Below are 18,575 nucleotides of genomic sequence, written 5' to 3'. Positions count from 1 at the left end.
TACAGCTAGGAAGCTTGAGAAGATACAAGTTAAGAATGAGATGACTTGTGATTGTAGTAAAGTTTTCTGATTTACTTGAAGCCTATTGGGGTGGACAGGAACCAGAAACTCTGGAAACGTTTGGTAGAAATACCACTCTCAGAATGGTGAAGTGTTCTTTCAGAGCATATGAAGGATGAGTGCTGCACTGAAAACAAAAACATCAAAAAATCTTGTGGCAGTTTGTAGCTTCACACATTTACAGTAAAATCAGTGGACTTAAATAAATCTGCATAGGGATTGTTCCAGTGGTGGGATTCAGCAGGTTCGCATCACTTCAGCAGAACCGGTTGTTAAAATGGTGCTTGTAAACAACCAGTTGTTAAATTATTTGAATCCCACCACCGGAACCGGTTGTTAAATTATTTGAATCCCATTACTAGATTGTTCTATTAGTGACATATCCTAGATTTAATGAGCTATGGTTCTGAGTTGATCAAATGCCTAGAATGTGCTCTTGGTTGACAGATAAGCACCATGTTTCTTTTTGTTCCTGGCTATATTCATTCTTATTTTACGTGAATCTAATCTAACAAACACAATCTAGTTCAGGAAAGCAGAGATAGTATAGTTATACATTATTTCTCAGAGGGGCTTTGAAAGTCCTTTCACCGTACGATAAAACTTGCTTTTTTTCTCCTGGCATTTTTATTAGATCTGTAGGAGATATATATATATTTTACTGTAACTGTCTGCTTGGTTCTTGAGAATTCCTATAGGCTATTTGCATTCCTGCTTCCCTCACCTATTTTAAAAGTGAATTAATTCTTCCAATAACTAGAACTCACATGTGAATATATATGTAAGTAGAACAGCATCATACATAAGCACAGTGAGATGGACATTTCAAGCCTAGATTCAGTTCAAAAGCAATTTTTAGTTTTCAAAATCAATTTATTGCAGTCACTGACCAAATTCCACCAAATGTATATACATATAAAACCTCAATATTCTGTAACCAAGAAGCTGTGAGCTTTCCTGCTTATCTTTGTAATACTTTAAAGCTTTATTTAAGCAGGGTAGAATATATTGGATAGCTTCATTAAATATCAGCCTAGTTCACCATTACTTGGTTTACTTGTAAGGTCATATATGAACAAGGAAACACCTGTCCTTGCAGGCCCTTTTAATTTTGAGGGTTCATGGAGGTAGGGTTTGTCATTACCCAACTCCTCAAGTATGTGGTGTGTGATAAGATGCAATGCTATGCCACCTCCCCATGATTTTTGCTTCATACTGCTGTCCATGACTAGGAAAATGTATGATGCCATTTACATAGTAATGTGTTGCATAAAAGCTTTGGCTCTTCACCACCATAACAATCTCTTAGGATGTATTGTTGAATCCCTAATAGATGTGATGTAGGTCATAGCCTTGCTTTGTAGAGGGGAGAACATGGCAGTATTTTTGGGTGGGGGGTGTCCTTCGTCTCATTTCTTCACATGTGTTGGTTGAATTTGGGTTCTTGGCTGTATCTGCCTTGAAGGTGACATGGAGTGAGATTCACTAGTGTTTATAATGTAACTGGCTTTACAAAGAATAAAATGCTGAAGAAAAGATGTAAACATGATGGAAATTAGGTTCCTGGCATATTTATTTCATAACAAAACTTCAGAGGTCTGATCTAAATAGTAGGAGAATGGTTGCCACTCTGGAAACAAGAGCACTTGGAGTATGGGATGCCGATTGCCACAGCCAGTTGGGAGTGATTGTTCTGTGATGCTTATCCCAGGCAGTTGGAGGGCTACTTGTAAATGATGCAACCATTTGGCTTGCTATGTGGGATGGCATAATAGAAAAGTAACTCCCACACAGCTGCAATTGGGTTTGAAGGGTGTCTGGCACGGAATACATTGTCACCCAAGTAGTCTCTGTTGCACTGATCCCAAAAAGGCCACATGTTCTGCTGAGACGTTGCAAAAACTTGCACTTGAACTATCTATGGAGCAGTTTCCATATGGTATTGTTTCATTTCAGCAGTTATGTTAGCCTGGTATATGGTTAGCACTCAGCTGGCTTTTGACCCATTCACACACAAGGATGTAAGCATTTGGAAAAATTCCAAGATAAAGGCATGGAAGAATTGTGGAGTTTTTTGGGAACATTGGGTATCTAGTGGTGTAATGTTCCTATATCTGTTGACTGGAATGGATAACAATTTCAAACCCTACGATAACAATGACAAACCCTACATTAAATGTGTACAGACGTAAAATTTCAACTATAGCTAGCTGGCAATACCTTCAGTTAAAACATGGTCTGACCTTGTTTTTGCACACACACCCCCGGCTTTCTCTGCTCCAATCCTTAGACATTCTCCTTTGACATACTGTTGTTGTTATGTAACTTCTTAAGAAACCAAACACAACACACTCTAGATTCCACCTGTTCCCAGTGGAACCAGCACCTGAATACCTCAATCCCACTTGTTCCATTAAATCTCTGGACTTATGTCTAAGGCTTACTCACCAGAAAACTGTTATGAGTACAATGTACTAAATTCAGCCACCTAGGTTTTGCTGAGAGTGCTGCCGGACACCTGAAGTCAATCTGGTCCGCATTCTTTGGAAATGCCCCAAAGTTATGATTCTGGCAAGTGGTTATGTCATGCTTTAATCTTACACTGTCTACCAAACTGTGCCTCCCAGGTTTGGAAATATCATATTCCGCCCTCTGTGGATGATTGGATCAGTGATATGTTAATCTTTGTATTAAGGAGAGGATCACATAAGATAGGCAAGAAACTCGTAGCATCTTCATCTCCAACTGACAAGATTTCTTGTATGCCTTCAAGTAATGATACCTCATCTTCTGCACTCATGTCTAGTAAGATCCATATTGCTTTTTTCCCGCTTTCCTATTTTTGACCTGCTGTCTTTTTTTCTTTCTATTCTCAGCTTCCTGTGCATGCATCTCTCTCTCTCTCTCTCTCTCTCTCTCTCTCTCTCTCTCTCTCTCTCTCTCTCTCTCTCGTTGATAGATCTGTGGGGGAAAGAGAGTTACATGGGGATTGTTATATTTACTATTCTCTATAGAAAACAATCAAAATCTTGTTGGGGAAAATTGTTTCCTTTTCCCTTATACTTATTTATAAATAGGCTGTGCTGCGACACAGATTTCAGAGACTGCACCCTAGGTGCCCTCTCTTCACGCCTGCAGCCGTGTATTCAATATAAACTGCTTACTGTCAGCCACCTTGTTTGGATTTTTTTGTGGGGGGCTCTCCACACTGCCCAGTGTAACCCACCAACTCCCTGTATGAGACAAAAATGGGTATTCCCAGTTAAGAGATCGATGAGGATTTCTTTCCACAGTGGATGGGGGTGGGGTGGTAAGACTTACATCAGATACACTTGGCTTGACAGTTGGTTATGAAGCTCTTGAAGCTTCAGTGAAGGTTAAAATATAGTACACAATCCATTTGTATGTTGCTGAAGATGTAGATGTTTCCCCTGAATTTTGTGGATGGTAATGATGATTCACCGAGTGTAAAAAGGAGACTCAGTGTCTTGTGTTCTTAAGGTGATGCTAATTCTTCCTTAGTCGTTTGCTGACATTAACATTATGAATATGTAAAGCTGTTGTAAGCTGTCCAGCTATTCCCTGTCATCATGCCCTGTAGCTTAGGGAGGGGAGCTCATGAGCAGCAGCAACTGGCCTACGGGCAGAATGGCCCCATTCAAATATGACAGAAGAAGAGCAGCCTCTTTATCAGTTTATAATAATACGATTTGGAAAAGTTTTGGGTAGTCACCGTGGCGTCATTTTCTGCTAAGTTGCAAAAGAACGCATGGCTGACTTCAGGTAAGCAATTTGTTTAATATTGGAAGAGCTCCAGTTTCTAGGCTTCTTTCTCTTAAATATGAGATAGAAGGCAGAGATTAGACCATTCCATTTGAGGGTGCAGGCAGATGTTGCAGTTGCACATCTGCAGGCCCCAGAACGGTTCTGCTGCTATGACTTCTCATTGGATAGTGTTGCAGCTGTGCAGAAGCAAAGCTTTGTCTGCCCGGCCTCCTTCCCGTTGCTCCATCCTGTTGTCCTCCTCCTGTTCTCATGGGCATTTGATATAATTGCTGGAGTGGCAGCTGTGGCAGTGTGGAGAACAGGGAGGCAGTTGCTGTGGAACTTAAATTGCACTCCAGTGATAGCATATTCTTTTTTAAGCAGGGCACTTAAGAGTGGAAAACAAGAGACCTTGGCTATAAGCTGCTGCATTTCTTCTGGAATTTTCCCAAGGTTTTCAGAAGGAAAAATGGTAGGAGTAATAGGGAGCAAGGAACATTTCAGCCTTCCCTAATCAAGGGAATGATATGTTAATCTTTTGACCCATTCACTCACAGGGAAGGCAGTGGACCTCCGCCATAGATCAGAACGTATTAACCTGCTGCTACCTGATGGTTCTGGGTGCAATAAGTGGCAAGGAACAAACAGCAGGGGTGTTCAACTGAATAGTTGATGTAAATGTGACTTGGTCAGGCTGGGTCCTGGGAGGTGGTTTGTCTCAGCTTGTGAGCCCCCAGTAGGCTTGCCAGCCCAGATCAGCACAGGGTGGGGTGGGGGAGTTGCCTTAGCTGGTGAACCCAAGGCCAGAACAGCACTGGAGAATATGATTAGCACTGGAGAGTGGGGGGGAGGCTGCCAGCTCAGATTGGCACGGGGGGGGGGGGGCAGCTTGCCAGGCCAGATTGGGAACAGGGTGGGGGATTGCCTCAGCTGGCTTGGAAGCCTGATAAGGACTTTCAAGTCACAGTTCTCTCAGAGCTCTTTCAGTCTATACAGAGACAGGCAATGGCAAACCACCTTTGAACTAATATCTCTTGCCTTGAAACCCTAAAAAGTTGCCTTAAGTCAGCTGTAAATTGATGGTGCGCGCATACAAACACCCACACAAAATTTCTAGGTCCCTATATGTTGAGGACCAAAGGAGCTTGTCTTATTTTTCTAGAATTCAGAAAGATACAAGATTGTGAAATGCAACTACATTTGATAGATACAGAAACGTACGTTAACAAGCCAACTATGATTTCCACTTCATTATGCTGTGGCATTTCTGGTATATGAGTTGGCGTATTTTTACAAAATGTTTTGCTCATATGCTTGCATATGTGCTATGTGGCAGTACAGAATGCTAACTACTTCTCTGTTTTGGCTGCAATTGTGGTTTAAGTGTTAAATGTATAGAAAATGGCCTTGCTTTATTTCCTGTTGGCATTTTGCCTACATCCAAAAATGGTGATGTTAACTCAATGGCTCTGGCAGTTTTTCCACATGTTCGTGGCTCACCCTGTAACTGTTAAGAGTGCTGAGTTTAAGATCTGAACCTGGGAAGCTGGTGAAGTTTGCCACAGCAAGCTACCTTATTTATGGCTTTCACTTAGTTGACAAATGCCACAAATAAATGAACCATTTGGTTCATTGGACCATTGCCTTATTTTTTAAACTCTGTTTTCTCTCCCCTTTTTTAGGTTGCTTCTGGGCAGGAACCATGAACTGGCATTCCCCCCTTCTCTTTGCTGCTTTCACATCGATGTGTATGTGCTTCCAACCGAACCCTCTGTCTCTTGAGGAACTGGGTTCAGACATTGGGATCCAAGTTTTCAACCAGTTGGTCAAAACCAGGCCTAAGGATAACATTGTGGTGTCTCCCCATGGAATTGCATCGGTGCTAGGAATTCTTCAGCTTGGTGCTGATGGCAAGACAAAGAAACAGCTGACAACAGTGATGAGATACAGTGTCAACGGTCAGTTCTTCTGTGCTGTTGTGATGGGGTCTGGTGGTGGGCTGCCTTTGTAGAAAATCTTAAGATAGGTGAGATCTACTTGATATATACACTGATACAAAGATTGACCTGTAGGAAGAACAGTTATCACTGTGCTGAGAACACTAGTCAGTTATCTTGGTCTAGTGGAATATAAACTAGTACTTTCATATCTCTTGTACCAGAAGGCATCCTTGGCTACAGCATTTAGCACTGATGATAAACACAGTGAGCTTAACAAGGACTGTTCTCTCCTGCTTCCAAAGCAAATAGGATGGAGCTTCATTGCCAAGGTTGTGTGGGAAGCATAACATGTTTCTCTGTGTGGGGCTGAAAGCCTTCAGATGTCATTCAATAAAATATTGAGGTGTTAATGACAAATGAAAGCAGTATCTCATGTGTTTGGCTCTCATAAAATATTGGGTTCTTCATTATCAACGTATACTGCCTTTCTGAGAGATAGCTCTTGCTTCTGTCAGGCTGCATTCCTGACATTGGCAGGCATCTGAGTGTCATTCCCCAGCCAGAGCCTGTTCTCTGACAGGGACTTAATTACCTTGTTGCTTCTTTTATCCTGCTGAATATTTGTGCAAATGCAGCCATGGTTTCTGAGCATGTTTCAGGATGCTTGCAGTATCATAAAAGTAGTTCATTCCCCTAATCTTCCCAAAGATGAGCATTCCTTTTAGGCATGCCGTAAAAATTCTGCCCTCTTGCTTGCTTTTCCATTTTGTTTTTAAGATGCATTATATAATGATTCAGTCTCTGAACCCCGAAGACCTGATACTGGAATTTCTTTAGTTTAAATCTTGCGTGAGCCTCTGAGCACACTGTAATTCTGTTTTTCTTTAGTAGGCTAGCAACTTCTCCTGAGCCATCTCTGCCACCAGTTTGAAAACCCTTGCCTAGCTTTCCATTCAGAATACACTAACCTGCTGACCTTACTGGCAGTGTTCTTCTTGCTGCTAAAAGCCTGTGTAGTGTGATGGCCAAGGGGGTTGGGAAATGGTCACTTGCAATTTGGTGACTTGCCGAAGAGCATCTGTCACTGCTGCAGTTGTTCTGGTGTTAGAATGCTTGAATGCTAGGAAAGTGGCTATAGCGAAAGACCACATTTCAATAAGTTTCCCAACTTCATGTGGAAGAGATAATCTTTGCCTTGGTCTAAGTTCCCGTTAAGTCAGCTACTTGAAACCAGTTTTCATTAGTATATATTGAGCTACTGAGTAAATGTATTTTGGATCACTGTTTCATCTGATTTTCTGAACCAAATCTGATTCAGCTGTTATTCCACTTGCTTCTGCTTATTTTATTTACTTATAAAGGGTCTTTGTCTTTCTAATAGGCGTTGGTAAAGTACTGAAGAAGACAAACAAGGCCATAGTGTCCAGGAGAAATAAAGATATTGTGACAATTGCAAATGCAGTCTTTGCAAAAAGTGGCCTAAAAATGGAAGTGCCCTTTGTTTCACGGAACAATGAGCTGTTTCAGTGCGGGGTCAAGAGTGTGGACTTCATGGACCCAAGTGCTGCTTGTGACGATATAAACCAGTGGGTAAAAAATAAAACTAAGGGTATGTGATAACAAAAACATTGATTATTGTCTTGGAACCCATGCCTTTTCTGTTCTTCTAATTTTTTAAAAATCCTGCCCTTCCAAATAGTTGGAATTTAGAGTGTAAACTCTTCTGAACAGGACCCTGCCCCTTCTGTTTTATAAGGCACTGGGTATACTGACTGTGTTTCTCATTCCTTGCTCCAGTTCTGCTTCCTGCCCTACCTGCTTGCTCTTTTCTCTCCTCACTTGGATCTCTGCCTGCTCAGCACTCTGCCACCAGGTTCTTCCACCTGCTTGTCCCCCTCTCAGCACTGCTTTCCATTTCCAGGATCATTTATGGACCCCTAACCTTGATGGTGTCCCCCCACCATTTCTTTCTCTGCTTTTCCTTCCTCACACCAGGCTGAGTTCGTTTCCTTTCCCCGCAACCTGCTCTTACATTGGCCACCTTTTCTCATCATTCCATACAGTGTCTTTTCTTCCCAATCTTGCTTCTGTCCCACATATTTGATCTAATTCCCCCCTCCACTTCCTCCCTTCTTGCTTTGGTCTCCATAGAAGGTTGGGACCTTGGTGTTACACGTATCCTGGCCAATCTGAAAATCTAGCTGCGGTCTCATAAGGCAGTCTTGTGAGATCTTGTCACTTTTAAACTTCTCTCTTCCACCAGAAACAACTGCCTCATTCCTGGTTGGCCCCATTGTGTGGATCTTTTTATCTGCATGATATCGGGTTGTTGTAAAGGTACCTCAGATGAAGGCTTCTAGTGCTTGCTCTTTTGAGGCTTCTTTGTCTTCTAATCCTAATGATATGAGATTCCAAGAATAAAAAACAGAAGCAGGTGGACATATTCGGCATGTGCTTGCTTGTGTTTTGACATTTGGGGGGATTAATATTTTTGAAACCCAATAAGCATGTTGGATAAATGCAGCAGTTATTGGTTATCCAACAAAATGTGTTTTTATAGCTAATGACCATATTATTCTAAATAAGTAAAATCAGTTTGCAAAATGTATGACTAGTAAAAATCTTAACTTTAAGATATGGGAGCCTTTTAATTACTGTTCCCTCTGTGTGACAATTTGGTAACTTCATAAAATGACTCCTGATGGTGGAATATTAATGGAGGGAGGGATGAGGGTTAATGTACATTTGCACATTTTTCATGTATAAATCTCTGGATTAAATTTTACTTCTTTCATAACTGCCCTTTTGCCTCCTTTCCTATTAATCTCTACAAAAACTCAATTCCCATCACTACTCACTTCTGTATCAAAATCCTGGATATGTGTATTTAAAAGTACTCTTTTTTTAAATGACCCTCTTACAGTTCTCATGGTAACATTTTCACTGGCACTATGTAACTCAGGATGGGACTTTAATAGGATTGTAATATGTATGCCCAGTGTTTACGTTGCTTAATATTGTATTATGTGCTGCTTTTAAAAAGTGAATTATGAATAGAATTCCAGTGAAATGACCTAATTTTGGTGTGTTGAGTATTGATATCTGTGGGAGTTCCAAGGCTCTTAAATGCACCTAGTCCCTTTGTTTCTGATTCCTTTGAAGCCCTGGAACATACTGCTCTTACACTGGCTCATGCAATTGTTGAGAGGTTTCCTCAGAAAAGTTAGTATATTCTTGGAGCGTGGTGGGAGATGCCATTTGGATCAAGGTGGGCTGTAAAGTTGCATGTAGCCACCCCACCCCCACCCTTAAATCATTGTAAACTCAGATTTGAAGAGAATTAGCAAGAGCGTCAGGCTTACCCTAGAAACTGGGAATCTAACCACATTATAATTTCTTGTTCTGTTATTTCTTCCCAGCAGTTTGCTTCCTCCATCCATTTAGAACAAATTTAGTTTTATGTTTTTGTTTTGTGTTCTGCCTCTAGAGAGCCTCCCTCTTACAACTCATGGTACACTAGGGTGTTTTTGACAAGGAGACAAGCTTGTGTGGCTGGCCACTTGCTGCTGCTGAGGCTCCCAGAAAGCATAGAGGCAATAGGGCTTCGGCATGGCAGGTTCCCCTTCCTAACCTCTGGCAGCGGTCACTCCTGCAACACCAGGCCTTTTTTTAAAAGGCAATTTCAGTATTGTCCTATTGCTATACTACCCTAACAAAATGTATAAATCTCTGAATTCCCAGCTTTCATTTTTTTTAAAAGTCTAGATTTTTTGTTGTGGAGATAGAAAGGGGAAGGCATATATCTTAAACATAAGAGGTTAAATGCTGTTTGCAAAATGAAACTTGGGAATTCAGAGAACCTGATACACAGATTGTCATAATATTGTGTGTGTGTAAAGTGCCATTAAGTTGCCTGTCTTTTGGGGATCCAGTGGAGTTTTCAAGGCAAGAGATATTTAGAGGTGGTTTGCCATTGCCTGCCTCTGCATAGCGAACCTTGGCTTCTTTGGTGGTCTCTCATCCAAGTACCAACCAGACTTTGACTCTGCTTAGCTTCTGTAATCTGATGAGAACAGGCTAGCCTAGGCTGTCCAGGTCAGGGCCATAACATTATAAAGATACTTAATTCCTGGTTGAGTGGGAGTGGGGGTGGGGTGGCTGCTATGTGGATGGAGCCAGGCAGATCTGAACTTTTCTACCCAGAAGGCAGCCATCCAGACTTTGCTGTGATCTTTCCCAACAGTTCATAGTAAACCAGATTTGGGAAAGCTTGGAGAAAAGACAGGGAAACCCTGAGATGTGCTGCAATGCACTACAGTTCTGCACGATAGCAGGGACAAAACCCTCTTCCCAATAGCATTGAGCTCAGAGCAAAGATCTCTAGGTTATCTTGCCATGAAGCTTTGTTGAAATCCAGCATGGATACTCTCCATAGCTTTATTATCTTTTTAATCTTGTTTCAAATTCAATTGAATGTGATTTAGTGTCCAAGTATGTTTTATTTCTTTTTGTTCCCTTTTCTCCTCACTCTTAATTGTTTGTTTTTTCTTCTGTGTTATGCAGGTATGATCAGCGATGTGTTATCACCAGATTCTATTGATAGTGCTTTGACCAGGCTAGTGCTGGTGAATGCAATATACTTTAAGGGACTGTGGAAGTCACGTTTTCAGCCAGAAAATACAAAAAAGCGCACATTTAATGGAGCTGATGGAAAGACTTATCAAGTACCTATGTTGGCTCAGTTGTCCGTGTTCCGATGTGGTACGCTCAAAACCCTCTTCATTTACAGAAATATAAAAAGTATTTTTTGCCTAGAATTCATTTTAACAGTTGAGCAAAAACTATGTAGTGGAGTTGTGTTGTGTGACAGGATTGACTATAGTGAGGAAAATCTTTAGCTAGGTTATATTAAGAGCATTTTTCAAACTGCAACATGTCATAGTTTCCAAAAGACCACCTCATCCAGCTATGTTAAATCTCAGGTCTAAATTTAATGCCTACGAAGTCTCATTAAACACTTCCTTAAACAGTTACATACTTTAGCTTATTTTCAGCTCATGCCAAAAAGGTCCATGAATAGTTTTAGCTGTCTTTTAACAAGCTGAAATCTAGTGCTTACAGAACAATGTAAATATTTACACTGTAATGCTGGCTTGCAGTACGAAAGAAAACAACTTAGTGTGTCTTGTAACTGAGCGGCAACTGCAGATATTGTGAAGTATGCATGAAGAAACAGCTGACAAAACAGTGCATTATTTTTTGCATTACTACAATAGATGCTGCTCACTTACTGAACAGACTATGCATACGTTGGTCTTTTGGTCAGATGTAGGGAGAAGGAAGACAAGATTCCCACAGTCTTGACAGCTAACAGACCTTTAGGGTATAACTTGGGGGAGGTACTTTGCAGAAATGCTGAGCTTCCTTCCTTCCTCTTTATGTGTTTTGTTGTGGATCGTAGCCTTAATACACCAATCCCTGGAGGTTGCACACTAAGGAAACTGGGGAAACCCATACAAATACTTTCAAATAATGCTCATCTGGTGATGGTTCAGATTTAATCTGATTCCCTCGCTGATTCGAGTTGGATTTCGAGAAATGTGTTTTTAAGACTGCCATCATGAAGCTTGGGCAGAATATATTTCTCCAAAGTAATAAAGTTTTTGTCATGAGAATGCATCTGGAGTAGGATCACTTGAGCATCTTGGACCAGAGTAAGCTTGAATTAGCTGCTATTTCAAAAAATACATACCCCATCACTGACTGTAAATAATAACTACAGCCTATTTGATTTTGTAAATTCCAGACTAGTACCTGGAGTTTTGCAGTCTAACCATGGTTCAAAACAACTGGTTGTGTCTGCTTTTAATACAATAATTATTGGAGATGGGCATTTAAATTCTAAGCACAGTGCCATTACCTTCAGCTTAGCTCTGAGATTGCATGCTAGCACAGGCGCTCAAATGTAAGAATAGCAAGGTTTCCAGACATAGGGAAGCTTCGGGTATTTGAGACATCTTAGCATGATGTCAGCAGTAGTAGCTAAGTTTAAAGATAAACTTGTTAGTCACAATGTCATGGACTACTATTTTGCCAGCAACAAACTTGAATACTTGGTTGCCATGTCTTTGCCAGTTCCTCTAAAGAGTTCAACTCAAACACTGTTCACTTCTCAGCTGAAGTATTGCAAAATGATCTTTCTCTTCTTTTGATGCAGACAGGACTCTAGCCTTACTGCTTTTTCATGCAAATTCTTCTTCAGAAATTAAGAAAATGAATAACTAATGCAGCATAAACCATCCTTTGAAGAAGGCTCGTTAAATATACACCTTGTGAATTGTGTTCTGAATACTAGTAAAGCTGACATTATCGTTTGGGCAGAGACTGAGTGTAATACGCTCAGTGCTCCCCACTCCCCCCGTTCCTTATGAGTGGTCTGTGTATATATGGGAGGAGGGGGGAGATTTCTGTCAGCAGGACATGAAACCTCCTTCTCAGCATTGCAGCCCTAATCTAATCTAAATCCTGACCCTCTTGATGACAGTTGATTTCTGGGAGTGCCCTCAGAGACTGGAACCTTTTTCCTAGTATAAGTGCCTATAGTACTACCCGAACAGCACTTTGAAAGCAAGGAATACCTGAAATAGTTTGGGTTATTCTTTCTTCTTTTTTCTGTTGAATGCTAAAGAATGTAAATTGGTTACTTAGTTACCAAAGCCATTTAAACTAACAGAAAGTCATCTCTAGAGGTTCTGTGTGGACTCCCCACCCACCCTGTGATGTTAGTGCTAAATTCTGATTTCAGACCATTACCTTCAGGCTACATATACTACTGACATATATCCAGTGAGAGCTACGTGAAGACAAAGCCCTCGTTGGGCTTTCTTTTTGTCTAATTTTAAAATGCTTAGACCAAAGGAAAGGCATCTGTTATCCCTGTAGTTTCCCTGAAAACCTCTTCTTAACCAGCTTTTTTACTCTAGGACCGTGGTGGCGAACTTATGGCACTCCAGATGTTCATGGACTACAATTCCCATCAACCCCTGCCAGCATGGCCAATTGGCCATGCTGGCAGGGGCTGATGGGAATTGTAGTCCATGAATATCTGGAGTGCCATAAGTTCGCCACCACAGCTCTAGGATGATAATATAACTAGGTACTCTAACTTTGAAAGATTTTTTTTCCCTCTAAAGAGCAGGGGAGGCTTTGCCTCCATTTTTTCAAAGGGGGACAGTGTACGTGCACATGGAAGTTACTTGGGGAAGGCAGAATATTATCCTGCACATGTCCTTCCTTGTCCCCACTTGTCTGTGTTCTTCTTTGTACGCAACCTGTTGCTGGAGGTAGTGTAACAAATACTGTCCTCCATCCCAGAAGTTGGCGGCAAGGGGAGTGGATGGTGGCTTGGAAATAGAGCCGGAATGTTGCTCATCCAGGGAGATCTAGTCTCTTCTCTCAGCGACCATAATCAGTCTGGAGCCTCACTTGCATACTTTTCGATTTACCTACTTACCACCCTTCACTCCTTCTGTCAATTTCATTTCTTTCTTTTTTCAGGCACAACCAGCACACCCAATGATTTGTGGTACAATATCATTGAATTGCCATACCATGGCGGAAACATCAGCATGTTGATTGCCCTGCCCATGGAAAGTACAACTCCTTTGTCTGCTATTATTCCTCATATTAGCACCAAAACGATACAGAGTTGGATGGCAACCATGGTACAGAAGCGAGTACAAGTTATTTTACCCAAGTATGTTCTGTTTTCTCATTTCATTTTTAAATAACAACTCTCCAAAAAACCTTCATTATGGAGCAATTTTCAGTCAAAGGCCTGATGGCTTTCATTATTGCTTCTAACAGGTTTACAGCCGAAGCAGAAACAGATTTGAAGAAGCCTCTCAGAGAGCTGGGCATTCAAGATATGTTTGAACCGTCAAAAGCAAACTTTGCAAAAATAACAAGTAAGTTATCCTTTGATTTTGTAGCTCATCCTCTTTAGAATTACAGTTTTATGTGTTATATATGCAGCAATAATTAATTGGTTAGTTTGAAATTTCACCTTTTGTTAGTGAACCGTGTACCTGCCCTTGATTTAAACACAGTATCACACTGTCATGCAATTTATGGTGAAGAACTGCATTTTCCATATCTAATGTTAAATACATGTCAAATTTTCCTAAGCATTCTGCCACCGAGCTTTTAAAAACGACTGATTCTTATGTAAACTGTGCTTATGTAAACTGTGCACACTTGACTAGGCTGCCTAGGTATTTACTGGCTTAGGGAAGGGTCTTGAAATAATCAAATGGTAGGAACAGCTTCTAGATAATTTCTGCAACAGGCACATGTAGAATCTGTTTAATACAGAGATCTGGATTAGATGGGATCCTGGAGATATGTGATCAGCTTTCCCTATGTCTTTAATTACCTTTAAAAGCAGCACGCAAGGGGAGAAAGTAATTTGGATTGATGCCACATTGCTAGACTGGATGAACTATTTCCCTCTCCTATGTTTCCCAGATAGAAATTGTCCCATCATTGTGTAGTCGTTAGATTGAAAGGGAAGGGGTGCAGGGGGAAAAAGAGGGGGAGGTTGAAAAATAAGTATGTTCCAGGATTGCAGCCCCAATCTAAAACTGCTCCCCCTAGAGCTGCATTTAAATTTTAAGATGTCTAGAGATAACAAAGATGTTTTACAAGTTTCCCAGTTGAACCCCAAGTCTTCTGGTTTAAGGAGAGCTATTTTCATTACCAGACACATGATTAAGAGCAGACAGATATTATCTGGAATACCAGCAGCATGATATGGAGACAGGCAATGGTAAACCACCTCTAAATGTCTCTTGCCTTGAAAACCCCACTGGGGGTCACCATAAGCCCAACGTGACTTCATAGCACACACAAAAAAGCATGTGCATTAGTTCTTCCTTGCTGAACAGGGTCTGGGTACAAGGCCTATAGACATTTGTTAATTAGGATGCACTGTACCAAAAGTGTTACGATACTACCATGGGAGCAGCACTGACTTTGGAAGAGATGTATTTTCATTTCATTTTTAATAGGAACAGAAAGTCTTCATGTATCTCAAATTTTACAAAAAGCAAAAATTGAAGTTAGTGAAGATGGAACCAAAGCTTCTGCAGCAACAAGTAAGTATTGGATTTGGCTATGCTATCAAAACACCAAGAAAATGATCACGTGTGTTACTTATAAATAATTTCATACATTTTAAAGCTCAACTGAAATGACATAAGCAATCAATTTTCAGATAACTTTAGGGACTTCACAGAAGGAAGCTTGCATTTTATGAGAGCCTTGGAAATAGTCTTCTACAAGGCCAAAGTCAGTCTAAAGGTGTGGTGCATGGATTCACTATTGTGAAATTAGTAACTATCTGGACCACAGAAAATCCTGGCCATGAAGCCATTTTCTAAACTAATGTAGTTTAAGGACCATCAGTCCTTCTAATGTGAATTACTTTGTATTTCAGTCTCCATAAGCATAAACGTTTCAAAATGAAGAGGTCTAGATTTAGAAGAACAGTATGACCAGTCTTTTTGTTTCTCTTTGTTCCAGCCGCAATTTTAATAGCCAGGTCATCACCGCCTTGGTTTGTAGCGGACAAGCCCTTCCTGTTCTTCATACGATACAACCCCACAGGTAAGCTGTTCTTTCTTGCTCAGCTTCACACTGGCTTGGTCCTTAGGCTGGCAAAATGCAAACAGCATTTCCCCCAGAGAAAGAAGCCTGAAGCTTTAACAGTAAAGACAAACGCTTCAAATGGGTTTTTCTTATCAGATGAGGTCCTGAAACACCTGTCTTCTGCGTTGTGTGTAGGAGGTTTCTTCCCTGAAGTATGAGAGAGTAATCAGCAACTGTGCAGGATTTCAGCACTTGGGGAGGAGGGGGGTGCTGCTGCCAGGAACTAAGTGGCCCTCTGTTCTGCCAGCGTATTAACTGGCTTAGCTCATCTACATGTATGGTGCACGTGGAAGGCAGAAGTGCCAAAACTAGAGGGAGAAGACTCCTGGCAGTCATCCCCAGCCATAGGCAGCTTAGGACATCAAAGGCGCATTATGCAGTTCTGAAGAAGAGCACTGGCCAGTCGTCAAAACACACATATCCTCTGTTTGCTCCCCTTCTTTGCTCTGTTTTTCTTCTAATTGATATTCTAGCCCCCGCATTTGCTAGCTGCTTAGGGAAAACATTTCTTTTTCCCACCGGCCCAGAAAAATGACTCACAAGGAGAGTGAGTGGCTGGACATTTTAATTAAATGTATCTGCAAAGCAGTTCTTCAGGCTATACTTCCCCCACCTTCTTCCCCTTCTCCCTTTATGCTGCAATCAAAGATGGGCTGAATATAAAAATCTTCTTCAAAGAATAAACTTGAGTTTTTCCTCAGGACCATGTATATTAAATAGCCCATGATGCAAAATGCCCGCAAGGTGCCATTTTAATTTAATTAATTTATACCCTGTCCATCCCTGACAATAGCCAGGCTCGGGGCAGCTTACAAATTAAAACCTTATATAAATACAATCCTTATATTAATACTTAAATATCAAAAAGTCAGATTACATTTTTAGATAGCGATAAATAACATCTCGTTCAGCCTGTGGATGTTTTAGTTTCCTCATGGGGATAAATATAGGGAGGCAGGTGCACAGTTTAAATATAGCAGAGGTGCTCAATGCTGTTGGAAGTCAATGGACGGTCAAGGAAGTTGGGAGGATGGCAAGATGGTACTAGAGGATGGATGGCCTTAACCAAAAGCTTGGTGGACCACCTCTGTCTTGCAGGTCTGGAGGAACTGGGTCAGGTCCCTCAGTGGACAGAGAAAAAGCCCTGGTTCTGGTTGAGGCCAATCTAATGTCTGTAGGGCCAGGGATCACCACCAAATTTCCAATGCAGGAACGAAGCGTCCTCCATGGGCAAAATGGGGAGATGTGTTCTGGCAGATAGGAGGGTCCCTGCAGCCTAATGAAAGGCATCCTTACCAACTGAAATGAAAATTTAAGACTGGTATGTGCTTTATAATCCAGACATATGTTAATTAGCAAAACCTTCAATAATATTTTTCTTGTTCTGCAGGTGCAATTTTGTTTATGGGACAAATCAACAAACCTTGAACAAGAGAAGAATTTTTTTTGCAGAAGCAAATTAAAGATTGATGCTCTTCTGTTAAATATTTTTGTACATTATTCTTGGGCTAAGAACTAGTTTTTGAGTGTGATTGGTCAACTAAGTTTTGAAGAAGAAACCTGAAGCCGCTGACTTTTTGAGTGTGCAGGGGATGGCAACAACTTTCTCAAAACTGTTTAAAGATTGTTAAAACTACTGATTGGTTCCCTGTGCTAATAACTTTTGAAAATCTGTTTTGGTCTATGTATTTTGTATTGTGATTTGAAAAGTCTTTAACCAGAGTTGGAACTAAAGGGACACTCTCTGTTTTATTTTACTTTTTTTTTTTACTTTCGGTGGGTACCGTGCCCTTTAATACTGCTGTTGTCCACGGAATGGTCTGGTGGGGCATCTTTGTTAGAAATTAAATTTAAAAGCTTTAGCAGTTTTTATTTTACGTTGTGCATGTATTGCTGAGACTTAAACCAACTAATGTCCCAGCTAACGCCTTTGCATTGTTGTAATGTAAACTTGTCATTGCTAGTATACACTTTCTATGGATTTAAATTTTATATTTTTTTGTACAAAGGAAAAGAAATAAAGCAGTATGAACAGTTGGAGATGACATAGCAGCAGTGTGATATTGGAAGGAATTCTACAATTGTCCTCATGGGAGGTGTATATAGAAAGCTGCCAAGTGGAAGATCACTCAGGCTTGATCTCCCTTTGGTGAAAGAACTTTGGTGCTTCTTATATGCAGTGAATGGTTCCCCTGCCAAAAATGACTGGCACTTTATATCTCTGTGGAATAAATATTTTGAAGTGCTGTTTTCCTGTGTGTGCAGATAACTTGAAATAGATTTATTGGATGCCCATGGCTGAAGTCCTTGCAAGATATTGTACGGTATCTCTTTAAAGAAAATCTAAATTTATCAATAAAAGATACTGTTTAGGACCACTTTGACACTAGACTTGCATAACACAAAAAATCTGGTTGCACCTTCCCTGTTTAAATTATTTTAGAATCAGATTGTGTGGTCTTCAATCTGGAAAAGAATCCATATCTGCTGATACTTCCTGATTGCTGCATGAATGAGAACCAGACAGCTCTTGTACACTTGTGGGTATGTGTGTTCATAAATGTTGACTATTGTAAAATTAAGTAGAGGCTGCCTCTGGCATCAATTACTGGTTCACAAGGCAAATTTGAGCCTGGCAGACTTCAGGACTTTGGCAATTCCCATCTTGTAGTTGATGTAAAAAGAATTTTTTTAAAAAAAATTCTGATAGAATAACTTTAAATATGTCAGTATATGTTTATTTGCAGAATGGGACTGAATAATACCTGCTATGATTTCAGCTTCTGTCTACAGCCATTCAGGTAGTTTTCTCTGGTCTTGATAAAACTGGATTGTTTTGATGTGCTAAGGCCTAAATGTTAGTTCTTATTGCACCATCCTTTTGTTTTTGGTTGAGATTCAGTGAAGTTTTAATTGCATTGTTCAGAAGTGGAATTCTGGGAGTAATGCTCCCGTTGCAAAAATGCTTTTTTAAAATGACAAACTGGAATCATATATATCATAATGGCTATGATTTCTACATTCCCTTGGCCGGAGCACAGACTATGTCACAATCACTAGTTAAGTTTTGGTCTGCTGGTGCAGCCCCACATTGGGACTGGG

General features: G+C 40.6%; 1 protein-coding gene across 1 annotated transcript in view; it reads left to right on the top strand.

Annotated features, from left to right (window-relative positions):
• SERPINE2 (serpin family E member 2) overlaps nucleotides 1-17,518 on the top strand; it is a 31,572-nt gene extending 14,054 nt beyond the window's left edge. The window contains exons 2-9 of the mRNA XM_048506113.1: nucleotides 5,508-5,783; nucleotides 7,147-7,374; nucleotides 10,329-10,526; nucleotides 13,323-13,521; nucleotides 13,632-13,732; nucleotides 14,834-14,920; nucleotides 15,348-15,431; nucleotides 16,864-17,518. Coding sequence (XP_048362070.1) covers nucleotides 5,528-5,783; nucleotides 7,147-7,374; nucleotides 10,329-10,526; nucleotides 13,323-13,521; nucleotides 13,632-13,732; nucleotides 14,834-14,920; nucleotides 15,348-15,431; nucleotides 16,864-16,901 — 1,191 coding nt within the window. The 5' untranslated portion in view covers nucleotides 5,508-5,527 and the 3' untranslated portion in view covers nucleotides 16,902-17,518. The remainder of the gene's footprint in view (nucleotides 1-5,507; nucleotides 5,784-7,146; nucleotides 7,375-10,328; nucleotides 10,527-13,322; nucleotides 13,522-13,631; nucleotides 13,733-14,833; nucleotides 14,921-15,347; nucleotides 15,432-16,863) is intronic.
• The last annotated feature ends 1,057 nt before the right edge of the window (nucleotides 17,519-18,575 follow it).

Source organism: Sphaerodactylus townsendi, linkage group LG08, assembly GCF_021028975.2.
Source record: "Sphaerodactylus townsendi isolate TG3544 linkage group LG08, MPM_Stown_v2.3, whole genome shotgun sequence".
In the NCBI taxonomy this organism is placed as follows: Eukaryota; Metazoa; Chordata; class Lepidosauria; order Squamata; family Sphaerodactylidae; genus Sphaerodactylus; species Sphaerodactylus townsendi.
The sequence above is the reverse complement of the archived record's forward strand: the minus strand, read 5'-3'. Positions and strand labels throughout refer to the sequence as shown.